The sequence below is a fragment of the Amblyomma mixtum genome, chromosome 1, assembly GCF_055824585.1.
Source record: "Amblyomma mixtum isolate Tamu chromosome 1, ASM5582458v1, whole genome shotgun sequence".
In the NCBI taxonomy this organism is placed as follows: Eukaryota; Metazoa; Arthropoda; class Arachnida; order Ixodida; family Ixodidae; genus Amblyomma; species Amblyomma mixtum.
This window is the reverse complement of record NC_143012.1, coordinates 198,312,595-198,336,414: the sequence shown is the minus strand read 5'-3', so window position 1 is coordinate 198,336,414 and position 23,820 is coordinate 198,312,595. Positions and strand designations below refer to the sequence as shown.

Sequence of the window (23,820 nt, the reverse complement as noted above, 5' to 3'; positions counted from 1 at the left end):
CATTCTTTGACTATAATTTAGAACATTTTGAATTCTCCTCCTGACACTTACCAGTAAAATGCGCCAATGCTGAAGCCATCATAATAGCTCTTTCCTTGCCGTATATATTAGGAAGGGGATAGCGGTGGCACACTAACAACAGGTGCTATTTCAACACAGCAAATGCACGTTCAGATTTCTAACACGAAACTTGCATGCTAAGGTTTTAGTACTTCCGTCGAGATGGCTCAGTGGTTAAGGCGCCGGGCTGCCGACCCGAAAGACGCGGGTTCAGTCCCTGCCGCGCTGGTCAAATTTCTATGGAGGCGAAATGATAGAGGCTCGTGTACTGTGCGATGTCAGTGCACGTTAAAGAACCCCAGGTGGTCACAATTTCCGAAGACCTTCAAAACGGTCTCCATCATAGCCCGAGTCACTCTGAGACGTTAAATTCCCGTCAACTAAACTAAGATTTCTAGCCTTCATCTGAGAGCACTTAGGATCGAGGCCAAGCGCTGACGGATTTTAGCGCGCCTCCAAAGAGTGATGATGAGTGTGACTTTCGTTAGCGACAATGGCATATTCTCATCCACCCCGGAACTTTTTCAAGCAATCTCGGGTTCTTAATTTCGTTGCGTCTACGTAAACTTTTTATGCCGCCGGTAGCATTGAGTGTCATGATTATATCTGATACTCAGATGTGGGCGACGGAAATGACACGGAAAAACCAGCCCAGGACAAAAAATCTAACAATATTTTTTACAACCTTCTTTAAGTATTCGGGATCCTAGCAGTAATATGACCGATACTTGCGGCATGTCTACATGGTGAAGAAATGACGGCGCCTTCACTTCAAAGCGTGCTGTTTCTGCATGAGAAAAAGATCCTGCAACCATGGTTGACGCTTTTCGGTGACTACTTACGCCGTGCTCAAGTTTTTCTGTGAAACAGGCCTGGATGCCCGTCTGTGACCGCCTGTGCACTGCCCACATGGTTCACAAAGTTTATACGGTTTACATTTGGGTTTTCATGGAGTCCCTACTCCAGTATGTGTTAATGACATGTGTCGATGTGTGTGTTGAAGACCCAAGTTTTGCGTGCATCTACTGACCGCGATGCGAGTGACAGCCAGTGTGTGTGTGGACATCACCCACGAAACTCATTGTATTATGCCATCATCAACCTTCATTCGCACTTTCCCTTTCCTCCCCTTCTGTTTCCCCAATGTGGAGTAGCAGGCCAGGGCCATGTTACCACCGGCCGACCTCTCCACCTTCTCCTCTCATTAAAATTCCTTTCTCTCTCTCTCTGTGGGGCACCAAGTAGGATAAACCTAATATATTTCAGGATCAACCAAACTTGTCTGTCTTTTTGTCATGTAAATACGAAATTATTCAGTCACTATGAATAAGTACCTTTTGATGCGCATTCTGAGGAAGTGACCTTATCCTAAAGGCAATGACTTATAAAAGAGATCGCATATTACGCAAGTGATTTCATGCATGATTTGTGTAGGGAGCACCGTGGAGCTTCTACGACTGCATTTGTACTTTAGTGAAGTCAGCATGTTTTCTGGCTTCCTTATTTTCAGGTTATTGTTCACGACGCAGTATAGTGCTCTTGTGTGCATGATGAACGTTTGTGTGCTTCTTACAACCGTAAAGGTCCCTTACAGTTCCGTTTAGGTCACACGAACAGCCCGTACTGCGATAACTGCGGCTTAATAGAAACTGTGGATAATAATTTGTTAGAATGCTCAGCCTACGCTAAGGAGCGGGCGGGCCCATTATAAACATTCATTCAAGCTCCTCTAACACTGGACTGTGTATTAAGACCCTTAGCTTGCCACAGGCAGCAGAGACGCTGCATGAACTTTTTATTTGATTATTTAGATTGCGCTGGTGCTCTAGATATATTCTAATCCATCCGTTCAGCACTCCCACGGCCCATTCATATATTGGTTTCGTTTATGGGTTCGGTTTATGGGGCTTTAACGTCTAAAGCGACTGAGGCTATGAGAGACGCCGTAGTTAAGGGCTCCGGAAATTTCGACCACCTTGGGTTCTTTGACGTGCACTCAAATCACACAGCGCATTCATATATGCAATGAACATTGTCCTCCCGTTTCTCGCTCCGAATTCCTTCCTCACGCAGAGTAGCAAGTCAGTGGATTTAAACAGCGACTAAATTCTCTGTTTTTCAATTAAGGAGCTTTTATCGCTCTCTCTTTACGGATCTTTTTTCGATCAGTGGTACGCGAGCGCTGTTGATGATGATGATGATCATGTCTTCAGGCTTCATGGCACATACCCACTGCGGGGGACTGGCCAGGGTATGCAGCATAGCGGATACAAACGCACCCATGTACAAGGAATGGTGTATTTTGATAACTGTGCGGGCTCTCGCTTTCATCGTTGTCTCTTTCGCACTGAATTTTCCAGACATGCACGGGACCCTTGGCTCACAGTTAAGATTTTCTTCCATCTAATATTCTATTTTGATGCGTAACCGTAACTCACTTGAGGTATAAAGGCTTTGTCTATTAAATATATCTGATTTTTTTTTTGTTCAGACATTTTCCTATGATTCTATCACTAGCTGTCATGTTCATTACTTACTCATACAAGTAATTTTACTTTCTATGACAATTCCGTATTCATTCGAATCTTCAACTTTCAGAAGCATAGCTGTGGTAGGTGTGTCGATGTATTTAGTGCTTCCAAATTAAATTTCTGGAGAAACAAAATTTTTTAACCCGCCCAAAATATCGCTATACGGCCAGTAAAAGTATTTTACAGATATCACTATTATTATGTCAGCAAAATGAAACTTTCAGCAATTATAGAAATTAGCGCCGAGAACATTTTGCAGTTTAAGAATAGCTTAATTTTGTTTCAAGTCATAAGCATCGCGTTCAGAGTGTCTGTCAAAATTTGCGTAAGACCTCGAATTGGCGATATAACTAATATTCACCCTTAAAAGATGTATTGTGTAACAGAATACACATATTTGATTTTTACCGGATTAATATTACTGCAATTGGTGCACAAATTTATATAAAAATATTAAACAGAACCTGCAAAAAACGCTCATTTTTCGCTCTGTACGCGAAAGAGTTGACTGGCACCTGGCTTAGTTTTGGCGCCGAATACGAGCGTATCGACGATTCTTAAGCAGTTTGTCTCTTATAGGCTTCAAGGTCTAAGTCCAGGCTTTCAGTTCTGATGCGAAAACTTGTAAACACACTCCTCATTTACATCTGGAAACCTTTTATGATTTACTTCCTTTTTGCTTTTAAAAAAAGCAAAAATATTCGTTTGCACATTGGTTTCCGCGGCCGTCATGGGTTATGTCTTTAACAGCCATCCAAGAAGAATGTCGATCAAGCCAATATCAGCCAACATGCTGGAAAAAAAAGAATGTGGTTCCACTTACTTTTCGCATCTGTCAGCACGTCGCACGCACCAAGACTGAAATCTAGTGGCCCCAGGGCCACTACCGCTGCGTCTTGACTTTCGTCGGTGATCTTCAGATCAAATACGAGCTGCACCGAGATGCAAACATTGTCTTAATGATGCGATGTGCTTTTTTTCGGATATCAAGGTGAAAATTTAGTCACTGGTCACGCTTACAGTCATTAATGTCACCTTTCAATCAATACGCCGCTCAAACATGCAGACCGTGAAGCATCTTTTGGTTCGGATTCAATAACCAGCCCTTGCATATCAAGACAGCCGTAAGCGTAGTCATGGCGTTAGCTCATTCGAGGATGACACGGAATATAATTCTCAAATTAACACTTCTCTCGACTACTGTTAACGGGATATTCTGCCCTTAATTTCGAGAAGCATTAGAGAAAACTGTCATCCTACGTACAAAAAGAACCACTTTTGACCTGTGTGGCCAAGTAGTGATTAGCCTCTTGACTGAGTACTAAGCGACAAAAAAAAATTGGAAGCAGCGCCGCCAGGTTTTGAAATTTTAACGGCCTTATTACTATTGCGCAGTAGAATGCTCAAGCTCACACGCGATTCTAGATGGATACAAAAAATGAAATCTAGGTGCCACAATATCGGCGCAGATTTTAAATACGCGTGCATGGTGGAATGAAAAAGTTCACTGACTGCACTAGTTACATGCCCAGCTACGGCTTGGCGCAGTTATCTGTGCTGAACGTTGGTAGCACGTTGGTACGAACCGTACAAAATGCAACTTTCATGTTCCTTTATTTTTTGTTGTTGTGCGAGGTTGGCTTTGTTGCTCTATATACTTGGCATTGTCCTCATCACACTCTGTACGGAACGTGTAGATGACGATAGGTTCCCAAGGTTGACCAGTGCCCTTTGGGCGTCAGCACTTCATAAACAATCGCATGTTCGGCATCCCGATAAAACATTACGTTAAACTTCTAGTCGAAAGCACTAATATTCATAAACGCTTCGCGTACTGCAAATATAGAGGATGACTTACGTGTCATACAGATAGCAGGCATGCAGTAGATCGAATGCACTAAAATATGAGGGAATCTGGAGTACCTCATGATGTCGACCGTGGAGGCTGCTCACTGTCCGGCGTACGTTGTACCATCTGTCTGTCGCTGTGCGGCCCTCGCGCTCCAACAGCGGGTACAAATGCCAGCTCCAGCCCTCAGCGGAATCTGATTTATTAATGCTGAGTTCCATGTGCACTCCTCGAGCGCCGAACATGTGGAACCAGACCGAGAAGCAAGCGACTGCTTGCCGGCCAATTCTGGGGGAAGAGAGCCGCAGAGACCCACCGTTCTTCATAAGGGCAGATCCGTTGATGTAGATCATGCCACCTGCACGGGAATCAAGAACTTTTTTGTGTTAAAGGGGCAATGAGGACCAACCTGAGGTAGCCTGTGTCGATAGATTAGCGTGCTCTGGAGGAAAATATGATATCCATAATGAACACGAAGCTTCTTAGATGCTTGAAAATATCAACAATCAAATCGAGAAACCGCTGCCATCGTCCCATTTAGCAAGCAAATTCAGATAGTTTTTGTGGGTGAATCCCTGGGGCCATGTTACTCCGGCATTCACATCCAAGGGATGCTCACGGAGTTCTTTTAGTTCTATATGCCACAATATCGGGCAGAGTGGAAGGTAAAAATAGTCTTTCTTTGAAATTCAATTTCATCGATAGCCAGTGCGCTTTTGTTCCCTAACAGACATCAAAGTAGGCATAAAGAGGCATAGAATAAATTTTTATTATTACCAAGGATTATCTACAGGTTCCCTCGGAGTACCTTCAAAGGCGCAAACAAGATATTTCGCGTAAGTGCATGCTTTGTAAACGAACACATAAAGCTCGCACTTACTTCCAAGATCATGAACCAAATAGCCTGTGAAAAAACCTGACTCAACGTGAACATTACAGTGGCAGGATAAGCATGAGTGCAACGATATACTCTGTTCCTGTCAAGCAAGCATTCTGCATTACGCAGCGATAATCATACTATTGATACTACAACGGTATGGTTGCTGGCTTTCATTGAAAGCTGTGACCAAAAGGCCCCACGCAGCCTCAACGCGAGCGTTATGGTCTATAGACGGTCACTCCGCCGTACTGCCCAGGAAACTCAGAATTTCTCACAGACGTTCTCTGCCCTTTGTTTTTTTTTCACGACAGTAAAGCCGACAGCAAAATCTGGAGAAAATCTGCTAATGCCTTTCGTGTCATATTTCAATATCCAAGTTCACTTGCAATGTGGGCCAGTCATCTTGTGTAACAAGCATCTCCGGTGGTTTTGTATATTTTAAAGGGACTATGCAACGAATTAAAGGTCGCTTATAAATGTTTTCGATGCTTAGAAATGATGCTAAGAAGCATCCACACCAAGTATGAGTGTTCCGAACTAAGCTGTAATTAATTGCGAATTTTTAAAAACTGTTTTTTTTTAATTCGTGGGCCGATTGGTGTCCTCGTAGTGACTGATTTTGAAACTAAAATCGTGAAAATAGACGTCACTAGTCCCGTGACGTCGCCAGGCTACCACACGCTATCATTCGCTGAAGCCACGGCAGCCACAACATCACGGGCAAACTTCCGGTAGCCGTGACAATCGTCTGTTCCTGCCGGCGCGCGACCCCCTCTGGCAAGCGCAAGCCAGCTAGGCATTGCCTTCGCGCATATGGTTTCTATTTGCCTCGGCCGCGTCTTTCTGTCGGGAGTTCGGGAGCCACTCGCGATAATCCAGGAAGGCGAATAGAGACCGGAGAGACGCTGCAGACGCTCCTGCTGAGGTGCTGGGTGCGACAACCGGAAGTTGCCAACCGAACGTCAGCGAATGACGTTGGGCGCGAATGGGCGGAGCCCAGTCTCAGAGCTGTTTTCTTCGTTTTTTCTGGTGCCCCGCATGTACGAGTTGAGGGGGAAGAGGAGGAGCATATTTTTTAATCGTCTATTCCCTTGTTGTTATTTATGCTGGCTCAAAAATTCTTGCGCTGTGGTGACGAGTGATGGAATGCCTATCTCTCGTCTGCTTTACGTAGCCTCAATTAGTTTTTTTGCATAGTCCCTTTAACAAAGATATCCAACCCCACCTCACTAGCGTGTGGGTCCATAGGTGTGGTTAGTCTGGAATCGGCGGGCTTACAAACCGTTGCAAACGGCGCTGTTACAAACAAAGTTCAAAAGAACTAGCCTCCTCAGTGCACCAGAAACTTCGAATTTCAAAGCCGCTACTGTACTAGGTAGTTTAAAACACTAGCCGATGTGCAGTAATGTTTTCCGTGAAGGCTGTACTTTGCACTTGCAACGCTCCATATGCACAACCTTACGTCGTCCGCGCGCTCTGTCATGACGCTTGTTTTCGTAGCAATGGTGGTTTAAATGTACAGGTGGGTTAGCCTTATAGTGTTCCGTCGGAAATTGCTTCTACTGAGTCACTGATTTAAGCGATTGCGTCTATACCACTGTTCAAAAAGGCCAGTATCCTCTAAAAACTTCAAGAGTGGTTGTGACGGTAATCACTGCTCAGTTCGCAAGCCCTCTAGGTACCAGTTACGAGAGACGTCATCCAAGGGCACAAATATACTAATGAAGGAACCAATCATGCTGGTCACAAGAAATACGCTATACGCACGAGCCCTTACACGAGCTTCAGAGAAGGGATGACATCTTCTGGTCACTAGTGTGGTCTAGGCGCATGGTTTGTGCACAGGGTTGAAATTCGACTTCACACAATTTGTAAACCACTATCCCCAGAGCCCACTCGGCTGAGTTTCTTTCGCAGTTACCCTTTTTGCTTAAGGCTGCACGGCGAAGGCACATATAACAAGCTGTTTGAAAGTACCTGCAGGCATTCATTGAGGGGCTGCGCCGCAAGCCAACGAGAGTTTGTTCTGAGCAAAGTTCAACATGCGTGGTTCCCATTCTCTTGCACAAAGTGTTCATAACAAGTAGACTTTGATACAAGCAAAACTTGTAAATTGTGGACTTCAACGTCCCTAAGCGACGCATGGGCCAGGCGTGTCACCGTAGGGAGGGGCTCTAGATTAGGTTAGACCATCTGGGGTGATTTAACGTGCACTCATATCGCACAGTCAAGTGTTTGTGCATTTCGCCTTGATCAAAATGCAGCCGCCGTAAACGGAATCGCAACAGCAACCTCGAGATCACCAGCCGAACGACAAAGCCACTGGTCTCACGGCGAGCTTGCATATTATCTCTTTGGAGCCTTGTTGCATTACAAATGGTCCATGCAGGTGTCCTGCATCTCTTTTCCCTCCCTTTGAAGTGGTGCATGTATAATGGTCGGCAAACGCAGCTTACTGCCTGTAAGCGTGAAGTGCGCTGCCGAGAGAATCTCGAGCTGAGGGATTCCACCTCTCTGACAGGAATTTATCGTGGTGACTAATAACGCTCACAACTCCGCCGTTTAGCAGGTAGGCGTAAAATGTACATATTTCTGCAAAAATGCGCGACGGACCCATTCTTTTCACGCATTGCGTCTACTCCTCAATACTCGGTTCTCAAAAGTAGCAAAGCGTATAGTGGTGGTACGAAGCAAAAACTCAAGCGACTGCGTACAGTCAAAATTATTTCTCATTGCTACTCTTTTTCCACTTGCACTGCTTCGGCCACGTGTCTGTAGGTTGACTTGTCTTAGTCACTATTTGCATTTTGCAATAATGTGATTTATGCGTGCAACAAGCAGGAAATATAGCGCATTTTGTGTCAAACTTCTGGACACTATTCATCATAATGTCGAAATTGGACACAGGGAGTGGCATGAGTACACTAAATTATGCCATTGCCATTACTAACGTGAGATATTGCTTGAATCGCCGCTTTGGGATGTTGTCAGCGAATTATTTTAACATCTTTTTGGCATTGGGAAATCTACCTTTGAAATAAAGGGGGGGTTGCGGTACGAGGTGGTGGGCATGTAATTCATTTCAAACAGCCCGCATGCCACTCAGAAGCGACTGCTTGCATGCGCTTGTGATCTCGTTTATTACCCGGTTGAACAACTCGCGCAGTTGCAGTTTACCTGCCGAGAAGTCCTATTTTCATTCTCAAAAAAGTTTCTACCCAGTGTGATCCACGGTAACATGTGCGCCAGGTGTAGCTATTCCATCCAAGCAACCTTCCTTAGAAGAACATCCACATAACACTGTGCCGTCCTGGAATAGTGCTCACTTTTCTTGCTGCATGGTAAACAGTAGTCTTATATTGCCAGAAAGAACTCTCCTGGAAGTTTCACATAGATACAGGAACAAATGACGAGCTTCACAAAACGTTGAGGAATCGAACCTTCAGTGCCATGCGGCGGCTGCAAAGGGCCCAATGTCAAATCCATAGGCGGCCCCAGTGTCCAACCTCCCGATGGCCCACCCTCAGAGGTCCAGTGGCAGAGGTCCCCTTTGTCGAACTGACAGCTAAGCAATTCACCTAGAACGGGTAAAGAGAAAGAAAGCGGGTGAAGCATACGAAACAGTATTTCTGATGCAAGCTCAGCATACGTGACGCTGGTGTTTATGTACAGGTGAGGTTATCATTACAGTGGTCTGGCGGTATTTCCTCAACCTGAATCACCTAATTAAACGGATGTTCAAACCAGGCAACATGCATTCTCAAATAGAACCATGCTTGTTTAACCCAGTAGTCTAACTGGCGAGTGCAAAGAATAAAAACTTAAAATTTGAGGCGACACTGCGTTGGTCCTAGCATACTTCGCTGATGGCGGAGCTCAACATTGCATTTTCGCACATAAGCACTGCATCAGTCTACTAAGGAAACTAATAACGGCGCAAATAATCAAAATAGCATGCGCATAGCCCTATACTGATGTACTAATATCCAATAAACAGAATGTAACCGAAGAAGGAGTGATGTCGTCCAGGAAGAACTGCTTAATAGGTTGGTTTGGTTTGGGGGGGGGGGGGGGGGGGGGTTAACGTCCCAAAGCGACCCAGGCTATGAGGGACGCCGTAGTGAAGGGCTCCGGAAATTTCGACCACCTGGGCTTCTTTAATGTGTAGTGACATCGCACATTACACGGGCCTCTAGAATTTCGCCTTCATCGAAATTCAGCCGCCGCGGCCGGGATCGAACTCCTGTCTTTCGGGTCAGCAGCCGAGCCCCGTAACCACTGAGCCGCCGCGGCGGGTTTGAACTGCCTAATAGACGAGGAGCTCACGGCCCGTTGGGGCAAGGAATCCAGGGCCAATCCACGTCCAAATTGGGCAATGGGAGCTTGGAAGGAAGGAATACGCATGACTCATGACCTTCGGCGCCAGTGTGATCGTCACACCTGGTCATCAAGAAATTAAAGTTTTGTTAATGATGGCGGCCCGGCCACCTTGCTTCAGTCCCCTGTGCACTTGCTGACTAAACCATCATGAAAAAAAAAACTGTGCGTAGAAACGGGACAGAAGAAGAGTACACGCCATGCACGCCATGTCTATTTGTGGAAGGTAAACTAATGGGAAATTTTGAACGCCACTGTGTACAATGAGCATTATGCTGCGAATAGACACGCCGCCATAAGCCTTTAAGAAGGTCCGCCATGTTTCCGATGCTTTAAAAAGCATTTTAAGGTTAACTTGTCCAATGACTTCGAGAAGTTTCGTTTTCCAAAAAGGCATCCCCTTTCATTACTACCAACGTCATTTTGAATGCTGCAAAGATTAACAATTTATCTGTCTTCACGAAGCAAGGGAGTGCTACATCCTTAAGCATGTTTGAGAGCTAAAAACGAGATTTTGTGCCGTGTAGCTGAAAACTTGTGCAATGCGGCGGTAACGAATACAGAGCTTTAGATAAGGGGGTCCCATCTCCTAGGGGCCTCAAACAACTAGAGAATGGAGGTTTTCTCTACCCAGCGGCTCAGTTAGTTGGGTTCGCTGACTGCAGCATCACTGCGGCCAAGAATAGAAATGCTAAAAAATAAAAATAAACAAATGATAATTTTTTCTGCATATATCTGGTTACTTTTCTCCGGCACTAAATTCACATCAAATAACCGAAACAAACGGTACCAAGAAGGGATGCTTTTAATATTTTCTTGCCTTCTTTGTCACGTGCAGCGCCATTTCGGGCAGAACACGCATTGACAACTCTCCCAAATATAAGTATTTTATACTTTGTCCACATCCGTGCGAATAAAAATTACTGCATAAATAAGGAACCAATGTGATGGAGTGCCGATTCTTTGTGACCCCTTTTTGGACCAAAATACCTGTTTGAAGTGGAGATCAGTGGTTTTAACCTCCCTCGATTTCTAACATCAGATGGCTCGTACTCTCCAAGCCTATCATCTCTGTAAACACGGAAGCGATGTGAAATTTTGGCGAGTTTTACTGCTAAAATTTTGTTGCTCGGGCAAGTTTAGGCAAAGCGAAAGCTTTGTGCGCCTCTCGTTTGTCGTGAACGTGAGGCGCAGTGTAGCGGCAGCGAAGAATCGGTGGTGAAGCGAGGCCCCGCTTCGACGGGTGCCGTCATGTTGCCTGAATGTATAGAGCAGCGTTGGGGCGCACGCTATTTTAGCAAAATAGCGTTCATCGCTAACGATAGCCCAAGACTCAAGGCGTGCCTTACGTTCCGCGCATGCGCGTTTCAACCATCCCAGCAACTTGGGGGACCCCAATGTTTGGGGAAACCTATTTAAAACTCCCTAATATTGCATTACCGACAAACCTTAGAGCAGACGCTGGGGCTGTAGCAAACCATTTTACAGAAGATTTTGACGTACAGCCAGTGAATTCTACGCTAACTCTCCGAATAAATTTCACTTTTCGAAATCCAGAACTGAAAAACCTATTACATTTTCGGAACCTGATTATCGCCGAAGGGTGCTTTCAAATCAGGAGATTGAAAAAGTCTCCTTAAGCTCGCTTTGGGAATTATCCTGGTGTCTGAAGGAGCTCGTTAAAGGACCCAGGGAAAGTGCTTGCTGTTGGGGATACCGCAGAAGATAAAGATTAGGAAAATATGTGTTCAACTAGCCAAATAGAAATCAGCAATATACCTCTAAATACATTCAAAGCAGTGTGCATGTGTATTGAGACTCTCAGCACGAGCGACCTTCTCGTTTACAGGAACAGGAACTGATAATCAGTCAACTGGGTATTGTACGCGAGGAAAAAACGGGAGCTTTTTATTCTTTGCAGTTAGTACCTTGCACGCTTTCTCATGGCAATAATGATTCGTGTGTGCCCCTGATGAGCTGTGTGATGGAATGAAGGAATTGTACCTTTACAAGACAGAAATATAGCGCGTGGTTCCAAAAAGAAGGCTGCGCTGTAAAAGAAAATTGCCGTGTTCACATGCAGCCCAAACACAATCTCTGAGGCATAAGACACATGAGACCCCTTCTGGGCACGTCCGACCGTTGACGGTTTTTTCTAGAGAGCGTTCGCTTCCCTGTCCGCATAACCCCAGAAGGCCCGTAAGTCCCTCTTCGTATGTCCCCGGACGGCTCGTGATCAGCAGCACATCCACTGTTGATCCCGGCCTAGAAGTATTCGGTTCACTCTGCGTAGCACGTAATCTCTACATAAAGAATAAATATTAATTAATTGTCATTATTACTCCGGTTGCGCCCACTGCAGGACAACTGCATCTGCCATTTCTCCCCGATTAACCCCCTCCGGAGTCAGCCCTGGCCCCACTCTACCCCAAAACGACTTAACCTCATCCTTCCGCCCTGCAGTAGCCTGCTACGTTTACCGCACCACCAACCAATCGGAGTTCAGATAAATGGCCAGCTCAAGTTGCTGACAAAGCAAAACCGCCCTAGTAGAGCTCACCTACGTCCAAGGCATCGGCGCCACGAGGAAGGGTGTTGCACCACTCGTTCTCCGAAACGTTGACGTCATCAAGGGCAATATAGGCTGGCTTTGACGCTGATCCAACTATTCCACGAAAAATGGGCTTCAAGAGGGAACACAACATAGAAAAGCGAAGAGTTATTTTTCCGACACCAGTGTACATGCAGTGAGATCAGAATAATTGTAATCAGGGAAGCTTAAGTAGCGATCTGTGTTCACTACACATAATCAGTTAAGCTCCACATTTCAAAGCTTTCCCGCATATTTATATTTAAAAATAATAAGCATCGGAAGCGAAAGAACATTCAGTGGGTACTCATGAAAGTTTTAAAGTAATGTTTGGCAGTAGCGCATCAAATATTAAGATAGTGCTACCCTCTACTCGCTTATTTCGATAATGAGAGTGACAATGGGGTCAAGGAGTAATATGAGCGTCGTGCGATCGGCGCTCTTGCTAGCTGGTGGAAACTGTCATTCCGACAGAATCAATCCTTAGCGCGTGCCCATGCAGGAGAATTTAGTCGGAACGTATAACAGAAAATTATTTCTGGCACTGCAAATCTGTGCTATCTTTCGCCAAGCACTGAATACGAATCTACTGAGAAGAATCCCAAGATTGCTTGCTTAACGATGCTGCCATTTTAAACAAGAATCGATTTCAAATGCGAAAATTCTTGAATGGGATTAAATTCTATGCCTCAGCTACTGCAGCAGTTGGGTTTTTCTCTCAACAAAGCAAAGCCGCACTGGATGCAGTTGCACTAGTCTGAGAAAAATTGATCTAATTTATGTGTCTGAATTCTGCAAAACGTATCCTTGATGCACTTCGGGCTCCCAGGATAATATATCCTGATATTTCTTTTTGATAGGGCAAGCCATAAAATATCTGTGATTCAATAGTCCCTCGCCTGTCGCGCTTTAAAGCACGGGGAAATTAGCTACGCATCACAAACGAAACATGAGCACCCACGAAACCATTATTAGGTCGGTCATCTGCCACCATTTCACTTAAGCTTGGTTGATGTATTTTGTTTACCCTAGTGTCAACAGGAGCTGCAACACGACCCATCACCCAAGAGACTTGGCCACCTCCCCGCACCGTCCACAGCCGAACATCACTGCGGGACGGCCGCATTGGATCTGCTGTCAGCACCTGGGTATGCAAAAAGAAACCAGAGCATAAAATGAAATTCGTGTGACGCGATGTTTAGAATTACGTGCGCAAGCTGCCAGTAAAGCGCTCCATGTTCCGAAGCACGTCGCTCACTATCCAAACCGAATGTTTTCACCATTGTTGTTGCCAAGTTTCGTATGTGTCTTATATTCAGCCATTGTTACCAAGCTAGCCCACATATTTTGTTCTTCATCTGGCCCTGATAAGTTTTCCTGTCATCAGCTCTTGGTGCCCAGGTAGCACCAAATGAAAAATAACACAATATCGGCATTATCATTACCAGCCTATTATCAGCGTTATAGAAAACAATTAAGTCAAAAACACTGTATTTCCTTTTGTCAAATGTCTAGGGGGAATTCCCCAAGGCGGAGTAGATTTGTAATAAGGGATAAATTGCTCAGTGGCAACCACACCGGGGCAGCCATACGGCTGCAAAGGAAAAATGTATAACTACCGCAGAAACTTTTTAGTTGACGGAAAAAAATCCACTCCACCTTAAATATTCCCCAAACATTTGACCAGCACATTGTTTCCACTTCGAGTTATGATCAATTCGATCTCGCCCTACCATATGCTCGCCGTCCAGGATAGCTCAGTTGGTAGATGACTGCTCCGGGGAAGCGGTGGACCTGGGTTCGAACCCCAGGCCAGGATGGATTTTTTTTCAACTACGAAGTTTCTGTGAAAGCTATATAGCTTAACAACGCGATGGCTCGGGCTAGTGGCTCTGCGTTATGTTACATAGCGCAGCAAGAACTCAGGGGACAAACAATAAATTCTGTGTGCACCAAATAAAGCCTTAGTGGAAGTTAGCGCATGTGTTTGTCCCATGAGTTCTTGCTGCGCTATGGAAGATAAAGCTGTATAGCTTTATTATGTAGCAGTATGGCTGCGCTTGAATAAATGCCAGTGAGTAATGACACCCTTATTACGGTATTCCCTTTCTTCTCTGCAGTTTTTCTCTGAACACTGAATAGTTGACTGGCACTAGCTGCTTGGTGGATGTATACTGAGTGTCCACACTAACTTTAGCCAAGGGTGAAAAAATAAAATATTTGAGGTAGGGCAGGGAAACCATTTACATACACCTACAAACCGGCTTGCGCATCTTAGGCAATTTTTTGTTTTGCAATTAATTAATTAGCAAATAAGACCATTTTTCTAAACGCGTAAATCTTGACTTTAGACAGCAAATGTGAATAGCGAAGTTGGAGAGCGCCTTCACAAACCCCCATTTCATTTATTTGCGATAAAGAAAGCCTCACGTGTATCTTTTTTCCGGCCTCCAAAGAAAGCCCGCGAAATACAAAAAAAAATCACGTGACTAGCGCATTCGCGCGCCACGATTGTGCTGCTCTAAACCGTGGCTTGAGTGAACAAAATCAACTGCTGGCAAGGCGCGACGACCTCATTGCCCCGGCAGGCTGATATGTCGACGGTGGTTTCGGCGCCTGCGTGAGCCAGTCCGCAAGCGTGACGGTGCAAGTTGCAGTGAACGCACCGGGCATTGTGAGCTATGAAATGGGCAAAGGTTACAAACATAAATGCGACGAGTTTTATTCGCCACTGAGGGGCCAAAGAAAATAAGCACGTTCGCTGCAACTTGCACCGTCACTCTTGCAGACTGGCTCGCGCGGGCGCCACAACCACCGTTGACATATAGACCTGCCGGCGCATTGAGGTCGTCGCGCCTTGCCAGCAGCTGATTTCGTTCACTCAAGCTACGGTTGAGAGCAGCACAGTTGTGGCGCGCGAATGCGCCTCACGTGATTTTTTTTTTGTATTTCGCGGGCTTTCATCGGAGCTCGGCAAAAAGATACTCGTGAGGCTTTCTTTATCGCACATCAATTGAATGGGGGTTTCTGAAGGTGCTCTCCAACTTTGCTATTCCCATTTCCGGTCTAAAGTGAATGTTTATGCGTTTAGAAAAATTATCTTAATTGCTAATTCATTGCAAAACAAAAAATTGCCTATGATGCACAGGCCGGTTGGTAGATGTAAGTGGTTTCCCTGGCCTACCTCAAATATTTCATTTTTTAACCCTTATCTAAACTTAGCGTGTACACCCTGTATATCGAAAATGGGGATAGTGCACTGAAAAACACGGACAGCAGAAGAAATGGACACGACGCGCACAGAGTCAGGTATAGGATTCGTCGTACACGGGAATTGTTCGAGGCATATTTTATGAATAAAAAAAAACATGTGTATGTGTTAGCGATCCATCGGTTGCACTTGTTTGCGAGCTGCGGTTTCTTGATCCGAGGTTGTGACAGTAGCAATTTCGGTAGCTTGTGACCATATGATATTTGTTCACTGTACATATGTCATCTTTCATCTAATAAAATTCAGTTGTCAGTCTGCGCTCGTCCTACCCACTTCTTGTGTTTTCCGCGTTTTTTGGCGCAGTACCGCCATTTTCAAGATGCACATTTAATACCGGAAAGACACTTCGTGCTTCAGAGCCGAAGTAATAACTGAAGCCTTTCCGGCAAACTGACTGCACAATTTATCGTGGTTTGAAGGTGATCACTTCAGGCTTAGCTTACTCAACTTGAACTGTTCTGACACGCTCTGTTTTGACAAGAACGCTGCACTAAATATATGAGCATGGCTACCAGAAGGATTGCTCTATCCTGCACGGTCACGTCTGTGAACTAAGTGTTCGACCGCTACGAACATAATTACCTTGAAACCTCCCTAAACTGTGCATTCCACATTTGGACCACCTGCATCAACGTGTGCAAAACTTTACTAGCGACAGTGAAAGAACCAAATAGAAAAATCAATTCGTCGCGTCAGAATTTTTGTTCTGATATACTCTTGCACTCCTCTTGTTCTCTTTTTCCCCATGCTTTGTTTTTCCTTAATTTTCTTTCCACAGTGGTCTTTGACGGCACATGTGTGCCAAGGTATGATTTATGTTGATCATTCGTTTAATTATTCTGATTTCTGATGTAATTAAGCCATATCATGTCCGTTCTTGCTGTGAAATCTACCTGCACAGACTGCATTAACGTATCTATCACAGTTTTGAAATAAAAATCTGTATACGTTTTTAACGCTCACTGATCACAGTATCAATGGGCATATTTTGTCACTCAAGAGCACAACCCTTTGTGAAGGCCCCTCATTAGCTGAACGCGCTTCCACAGGCCTCACCGCCCTCTCTGTGTCCCAGTTAAATATCTGTTCGCCGTTGTAAAACATTAAATGGGCTCGAGCCTCCTCAATATAGTTTCTTCATGCAATCACATTTTTTAATGACTCCCTATGGCAAATGATACCTTCTCTACCTCCCGCAAACTGAGAACACTTTTTCTGAAGCACAGCATAAGTAGCAGCTGTTTACAATACAGCATGATAGTTCCACTGAACTGAGCTATCCAATAAATAAAAGCCTATGCCAGAAGAAATGCAGATCTTCGCAGATGAAAAAGAGCAGGTGCGGGGAACACTCGTACCCAAAAATTCTGGACAAAAGCATTTTTGAGCGAGAAATCGCTTGCGAACGCGATTTTGTCATATAATGTAAAATTTTACTATAACAATTCATATATGCACGAATTACCGGATGGCAGTCTTCCATTTTTTTTTCATTAACTTTTTCGCTATAGACAAAAGTGTTCCCATGGGTTTTCTATGGCAGTCTTAACTCTTCGATGTGATCGATGGAAATACATTAAAAGATATACTTTGCTAGAACCAGAACAATAGACCACTACCTTCAATATTTCCGTAAGAGTATCTTACAATTTTCTAATTTTCAACATTTTTGTTCGAGAACGTTGGACATGAAACCCAGAAGGATAAAAGGCAGTAAGCTGTTCTCCAGCGCACTCTATTTTATAAAAGGCAGTGCGTTAGAGAACATCTTCTCCCTTTTTACTCCCATATAGGCGTATTCCTGTTTAGAATTCATGTACTGTCAACTCAGCGTAACGGTGGAAATCCACCCCCTTTTCCCGTCCAGCAAAGATCAACCGCGTAAGCTATACGGGCCGCATTGTTTATCGCGCTACCGTGTACGCGAATGTTCGGTGGTGTGCCGTTCTAGAAAATCCCTTCACTACGCTTTTAGTGCACTGTGTCTACAGTTCTGGGCGCTTTTATAATTCGAATTGGTTTACTGCGTAGTATCCAATTCCTTGTAAAGTTGAGGTGAGCGTGCAAAACCATACGCCCGACTCGACTGGCGCCCGCCAGACTCTTCAAAGCAGGTCTGCTTGAGATAATAAAAAACACGCAGTACTACTCATTCTGTTTTTCGCTGTTTTTATAGAGGCGCCCAATCCCGCACGACCTCCGCACTAATAAGCAGGCAGACAGGTAGTGACGGCGATAACCGAATCATACCTCAAGAATCGTATCTTCACCGCCAGAGATAATGCTCCAAAACGTAAGACACTGCGTCAGCATGGTGTCCTTTGGTAGAATCTCGCCAATAAGATCAGCCTTGTCTCCGTCACTCCGTCCGTGGTTGCTGAGGAACAGGTACGAACCTAAAAAGAAGTCGGCCGGAGTCGAGTCTCTTCTGTTTCGCGACACAGTGAAGGAGCGTTTTAATAGACTCACGCAATGTGTACGAGCGTAACTCCTCCTGCACACCACTTATACAACACCGCTCTTTGAAGCAACTTACATAGTTATGTGTAGCGATAGTTATAGTTAGTTATATGTAGCCCTCTCTGAAAACGAGGTTTTCCCTCGACGTTAGCCACTCCCACTTAGCGCGTGCTCTCGACTATAGCTTGTAATTTCATTCAATGCACATTTACCGTCGGGAAGTGAGGCCTACGCGATGTGTAGCGCATCAAAAAAACAGAGTTTATTCACAAGATACGTCCTCCTAAAGACCGTCCGAAAGAGTCTTTCTGCAAGACTCATTGTGACCACCCATCACGCCCCCTGGTACAGCTCGTCCCCATCATAGTCATTATCATCAGTCTAACTGCACCTACTGCAGGACTAAGGTATCTTCCCTATCTCTCCAGTTAATCCATTCTTGTGCCAGCTCCATAGCACTTCCTCATGTTGTCTTTCAATGCATTTAGTACAGCCCTGCGAGCCTGTATGCAGATAACTTATGCACGCTCTCGTTAATTCTCGAGTGAGCATACAAGGCTGCAGACTGTACATTGAATGAACATGAGAGAACAAGTTCACCACTTGATAGAAGATGGCCACTGTAATGCGAGGAACGTCTGTACTTTCGAAACAAAAGACGTGATAAACATTGGCCATCAAGTTTGGGCTACCTGGACCTCATCGCCGAAATCGTATAACTAAAAAAAAGACAGTTGCTAGCCGCACTTCATTTAACATCTGCGCCAAAGAATTGAATCGTAGATGCTCTTTCCAGTGCTGCCATGCCGCATTCATTCATTTTGGAGTTAGAATATATGTTTTCGACATTTACAATAATATATAGTTTGACATTGGGTTTCACATACATATTTTGCGCAAAGTGCAGAAAAATTATTTTACAACATAATGCTGCCGCCATCAACGAGCATGGATCCACTTTTGTGATTTACTATGTATCGTGTACACTCTAAGAACAAAAGGAGTGCGGGGAACTCCTTTCGATGGAGTATACGCTTGTCCCATATTTCACTCCTTTATCCAGAGTCACCGCACTCCTGCTATACGCACTCCCTCTGCAGGAGTAGAAACACTCCTTTATTACGAATGGCTGGGGAAAAAAAAGCTGTGCCGGAGGGAGGATTCGAACCGGGAAACTCTGCATTGCGAGCCGAGTGCGCTACCTCTCGCCTATACCTGGGACGGGTGGTAATGCTTTTCAGTAGTTATATATGCTAACATTTTGAGTCCAACGGCAGTTTCGTGCGTATATGTCGCGAGTTCTGTTCTCTAAATTGGTAGATCGCTGGCTGGTTAGAGTTGGCACAGCTCAGTAAGTGATGAAACAGTAAAAGCAACATCTGAACGCCACAACGCCACGGTAAATCTTTACTCGACAGCAATTTCATGGTGCACAGTACGTTGACTCGCCCTTCGCGAACGAGTTAACTGGTGTCCTGATGCACTAATATTCGTATTAAAATGATGTGTAGCTTCCCTAGAGCACTCGTCGATCATTCATACCGTAGTAGGAATGCCATATAAAGTGTTTAGACTAATGTTTCGCCGTCGACCGCGAAGGTTTACGGGATCTGACAGAAGTGTTTTCCTTTAACAGAAGCATCGCTCGTTTCTGCGAACAGCTTTTTCTTGGAGGTTGTTGTGCTTAAATAGATGTTGCAAAATGTGAAGGCGGTTCCGAAGGGCATAAAATATATTCACACAGCAATAAACTAATGTTTAGGATAACTTGCGACAGTTACCATGACAGACTCTTCTTAAACGCATTCTACGGAAGTGCATGACTTCGCTGAATGGTATAGACTATTCAGAACCCCGCGGCGGTCGCATTTCGATGAATGCGAAACTCCAAAGCCTCATGCACTGCGCGATGTTAGTGCACTTTGCTTTGGGATGTCAGTGCAGTTGCTTTGGGACGTAAAATCCATTGAAATCAAATCAAATATGCTGTATGAATGCAACGCAATAATCTCCAAAGTGTACACTGCACGTATCGGTTATGTACAAGGTCTGGCTTTGTGGGCGGAGCACAGCGCACTTTCTTGTTTGGTTGTTTTTGCTTATCACTAGTTTGCATGAGATGCGAGTCACAGGTCACTATATATATGGCTCCGCTGCAGTACAAAAGCTAAGAAAATAAACAACCTCCAACTCCCTCAGGCCCTAGAGGGAGTGCGCTCGCAGTTTTACTCTTTACCGAAGGAGTCGTTTCACTCCTTAGGCAGTTTGGGCGGAGTAAACTGCTGCTAGAGAGAGTACAGTAGCCGGTATACTCTATCATAGAGAGTATCAGTTCTTAGAGTGTACTACTTTACTATGTATTACTGTGTGTTTGGCAGCTGCAGATAGCGCCCGTAGAGGCATATTAGTCGTTCAAGCGGACAGTAAGGAAAGGGAATGTTTTTATAGTATTATTATTTCATGGCTGTACTGATTTTTCTAGAAGTTATTTACACTTTTTGCTTCGGTAATAGGCCGATTATCGAACTTTGATGCCAGGCATGGTTTCATATGATAGAGCGTATTTAACTTTCTTAAGACACGGGCGTGTTTCGATGTATTTTATTGTATAAGCATAGTAGTGCTTGCCAGTTGTTCACTGGCATCGAGCACAGGCCGGGTGATGCTGTAGGTTTGTCACCTTCGGAGAGCGTAACAGCGAAAGAAACCAGAGCCATTTGCCTGAGGTCTTTGGGAACGAACTGCAGCATTCGGGAAATTTCAGAAACAGTTTAGAGAACGAAAGACGTATATCAAATATCCCAGCCTATCCCGCTATTTGTCGGTCTATCTTATACCCATGTTACACGGGTATTTAAAGGCCGTTGAACCTATAGTCTATCGACTGAAAGGCCATTGAGCGCTGCTACACGCGCATTTTCGCTGGCCATCGAGTCAATAAGCTAAGTCAACGGAGCATAGCGCAACTATATCGAGACTTCGAGGAGATTTGAGCATTGCCGATGTTGCTTACGTGGCTTCTAGCTGCTCCAGCGTGCACTTTCGTGCACGATACGTTCACGATTCAAAAGCACGAACAAATATTAATCTCTCAAACTTTATTGCAAGCAGTTAAATATTAGTTCGTTAAATAAATTTAAAATTGTGTTGATCTGGATTAAAGCTCGTTAATTTTATACTCTATCACCGATGACGGAGACGCTAGCTGTATCAATGTTGCTAGAGCGTTACATAACTGCCAGAGCAAACCCTACAAAAGGCAGTATCTTTCAAGACAACACAATGGACCTTTAATAATAACTAGAAAACGTCTCATGACCCACAGAAAGTGTACAAAAATTATTTTTGTTATTTGCGTCAATTTGAAAGCAGCGATTGGGACGCCACACCAGCTTGGCGTAAAACATGAGAACTATTTCAATGGTCATTGAGATTTGCCCTGTAGCAGCGACATCACTCCTTCAAGTTTGATAGCGATGCAGAATTTCGAAGGCTATCGACTCGACGACCATTGAAACTGACCGCGTGACAAGGGTATTACTTAATAGCCTGTCGCTCAGCTGTCTGTTTAGGTTAAGCAAGAATATTTTTTTCGATATTTGCATCTTTTCAATAAAACTGCCGTATTCTTACCTCTGCACATCGAAGTGAAGGTTTTCTACTGAACGAGCATGAAATTCCCGCCACATCCTTCGTACGTGAAGGAGAGCTAAACTTCTTTCGGTAAATAAATAGCAGCGTCTTACCACTGGCGTTTCCGAAGGTTTTGTCCTGGTTCGGCCGTGCCAGTGTTGTCTTCACATCTCCTCCGGCTAGAATCCAAGCGAACTTTCTTCCCTCACCTCCGCGATTCGTCCATGTGCACCAGCCATCTTCGAAGTCACAACTCCGGTCGCCTTGCGCTGCCCCATTAAGAGTGGAACATTTTTATTACGCGCGATTAAACTAAACGAAAAAAAGAAAAACCAACTCAGCCTTGTCAAACCCAAAAAGTTATTTTTTTTTTCAAAAATAGTGTTCTCGTCTCGAAGAGCAGTGAGTCAGCCGGCTTTTCTTTCCGTTTAGCAAATACAATAGCCAATGGAAGGTGAAAGCTTTCGTGACGAAGGCAAATTTAAGAAACATCTGCAGCGAAAGCCGGGTCAGCTGCAGTCCGCGACCCTCTCGAGCTAGGAAACTTGAGTGGTGTCACGTCTCCGTAACCAGCAGAAAAGAACAGGCAGTGTGTACCACATTCCACTGAGTTGCAGGACGACAGCACCGTTCACCGCGCGGGTCTGAGAAATACCTCGCTTCGTTAATCGGGCCTTATGGCTGATAATAAGCTGGAATTATTGCGCGCCACTAATTATTCTGTGTGTCGTGTTAGCTCAGTAGTTGTGGTGCTCAGTTGCTGAGCCGAAAGACGCGGGTTTGATCCCTACCACGGTGATCGCACTTCGATGGAGACGAAATGTAGAGGCCTGTGCAATGTGCGATGTCAACGCACGTTTAAGAGCTCCAGGTGGTGAAAATTATCCGTAACTCTCCAACACGGCGTCCTTCATAGCATGAGTCCCTTTGGGACGTTAGATCCAATAAAACCTTAAACCAATTGTTGGGTGCATCATATGACAATGACCATAAAAGAAATAAAATCGGGCCCCGCATATATGCTCAGCAACAAAGAAATTATGCCACGCCACATTTTGAGCATATTCCCCGCAAAATTACTTCATGCTTACTCTATTATTTATTTATTTATTTATTCATTCATTTACTAAGATATATACAGCGCCTTAAAATTAGGAAATGTTGGGTTGGGGGCAAAATACTGAAATACCATAGAGGTATAACACAGTGCAAGCTAGTACGCTGACAAAGTCGTCGAGGGCTATTTACTTTCGACCACTTAACGCGACCTCTCAACACCAAGCTTTTCCGACGAATAAAATGTTTTGCAATAAATCGCTGGCAAACACTTCAATTCTGTATCGTGAATTCGCACTCAAGTACAAACCGTCTATCATAGTGCTCATAACTAATCTCATGCAAAACAAAACGAACAGAAAACCTTCGGTTCTCTATGCTCCAGAACAACTGATTCCCCTTGTGATTTGGCTACAGAGGTGGCCAATATGCCACTATTCTGGTGCGTGTTCATCCACTTCAGAACGGTGATATGAAACTATGCACTACAGATGGCTAGGTTTTAGCAGAGTATGTGGTAGTATTCCATTCGATGCTATATGTTAGGCCTGTTTGGTTAGCACTAAGCTTTTCCAGCCTTCCAGCCAAAGATTTTTCTCGCTCGAAGGCGGTCATGGCCGCTTGCGTGCCCTGACCATGGAGGGAAAAAAATTAACGCGAATGCATAACTGCTCATGCGCAAAATTTGCGCTAGCTGTCATGTGTTAATCATTAGTCAGAGTGCGATTCAGCCCGTGCGTGATGCCTAACAAAAGTGGAATTAGCGGGCGTATGAGGGGTACCGATCACACCCACCGCGGTGGCTCTGTGGTAAGGCACCCGTCTACCGAGCCGGAGTACCCGGGTTCGAACCCGACCGCGGCGGCCGCGTTTCGATGAAGGCGAAACGCAAGAGGCGCCCGTGTGCTGTGCGATGTCAGTGCACGTTAAAGATACCCAGGTCGTCGAAATTATTCCGTAGACCTCCACTATGGCACCTCTTTCTCTCTTTCTTCTTTCACTCCCACCTTCCCCCCTTCCCTTATGGCACGGTTGAGGTGTCCGCCGAGATATGCGAGACAGATACTGCGCCATTTCCTTTCCTTACAAATTAATTTACCATTTTATTTACCG

The 23,820-nt window shown here is 44.8% G+C and overlaps 1 protein-coding gene across 1 annotated transcript in view; it reads right to left on the bottom strand.

Annotated features, from left to right (window-relative positions):
- LOC149370510 (MAM and LDL-receptor class A domain-containing protein 2-like) overlaps nucleotides 1-23,820 on the bottom strand; it is a 94,065-nt gene that overhangs the window by 38,000 nt on the left and 32,245 nt on the right. Inside the window, exons 10-16 of the mRNA XM_089577884.1 lie at nucleotides 21,765-21,920; nucleotides 17,809-17,954; nucleotides 13,315-13,431; nucleotides 12,258-12,381; nucleotides 8,761-8,898; nucleotides 4,515-4,798; nucleotides 3,415-3,523 (exon numbers count right to left, since the gene is read on the bottom strand). Coding sequence (XP_089434010.1) covers nucleotides 3,415-3,523; nucleotides 4,515-4,798; nucleotides 8,761-8,898; nucleotides 12,258-12,381; nucleotides 13,315-13,431; nucleotides 17,809-17,954; nucleotides 21,765-21,920 — 1,074 coding nt within the window. The remainder of the gene's footprint in view (nucleotides 1-3,414; nucleotides 3,524-4,514; nucleotides 4,799-8,760; nucleotides 8,899-12,257; nucleotides 12,382-13,314; nucleotides 13,432-17,808; nucleotides 17,955-21,764; nucleotides 21,921-23,820) is intronic.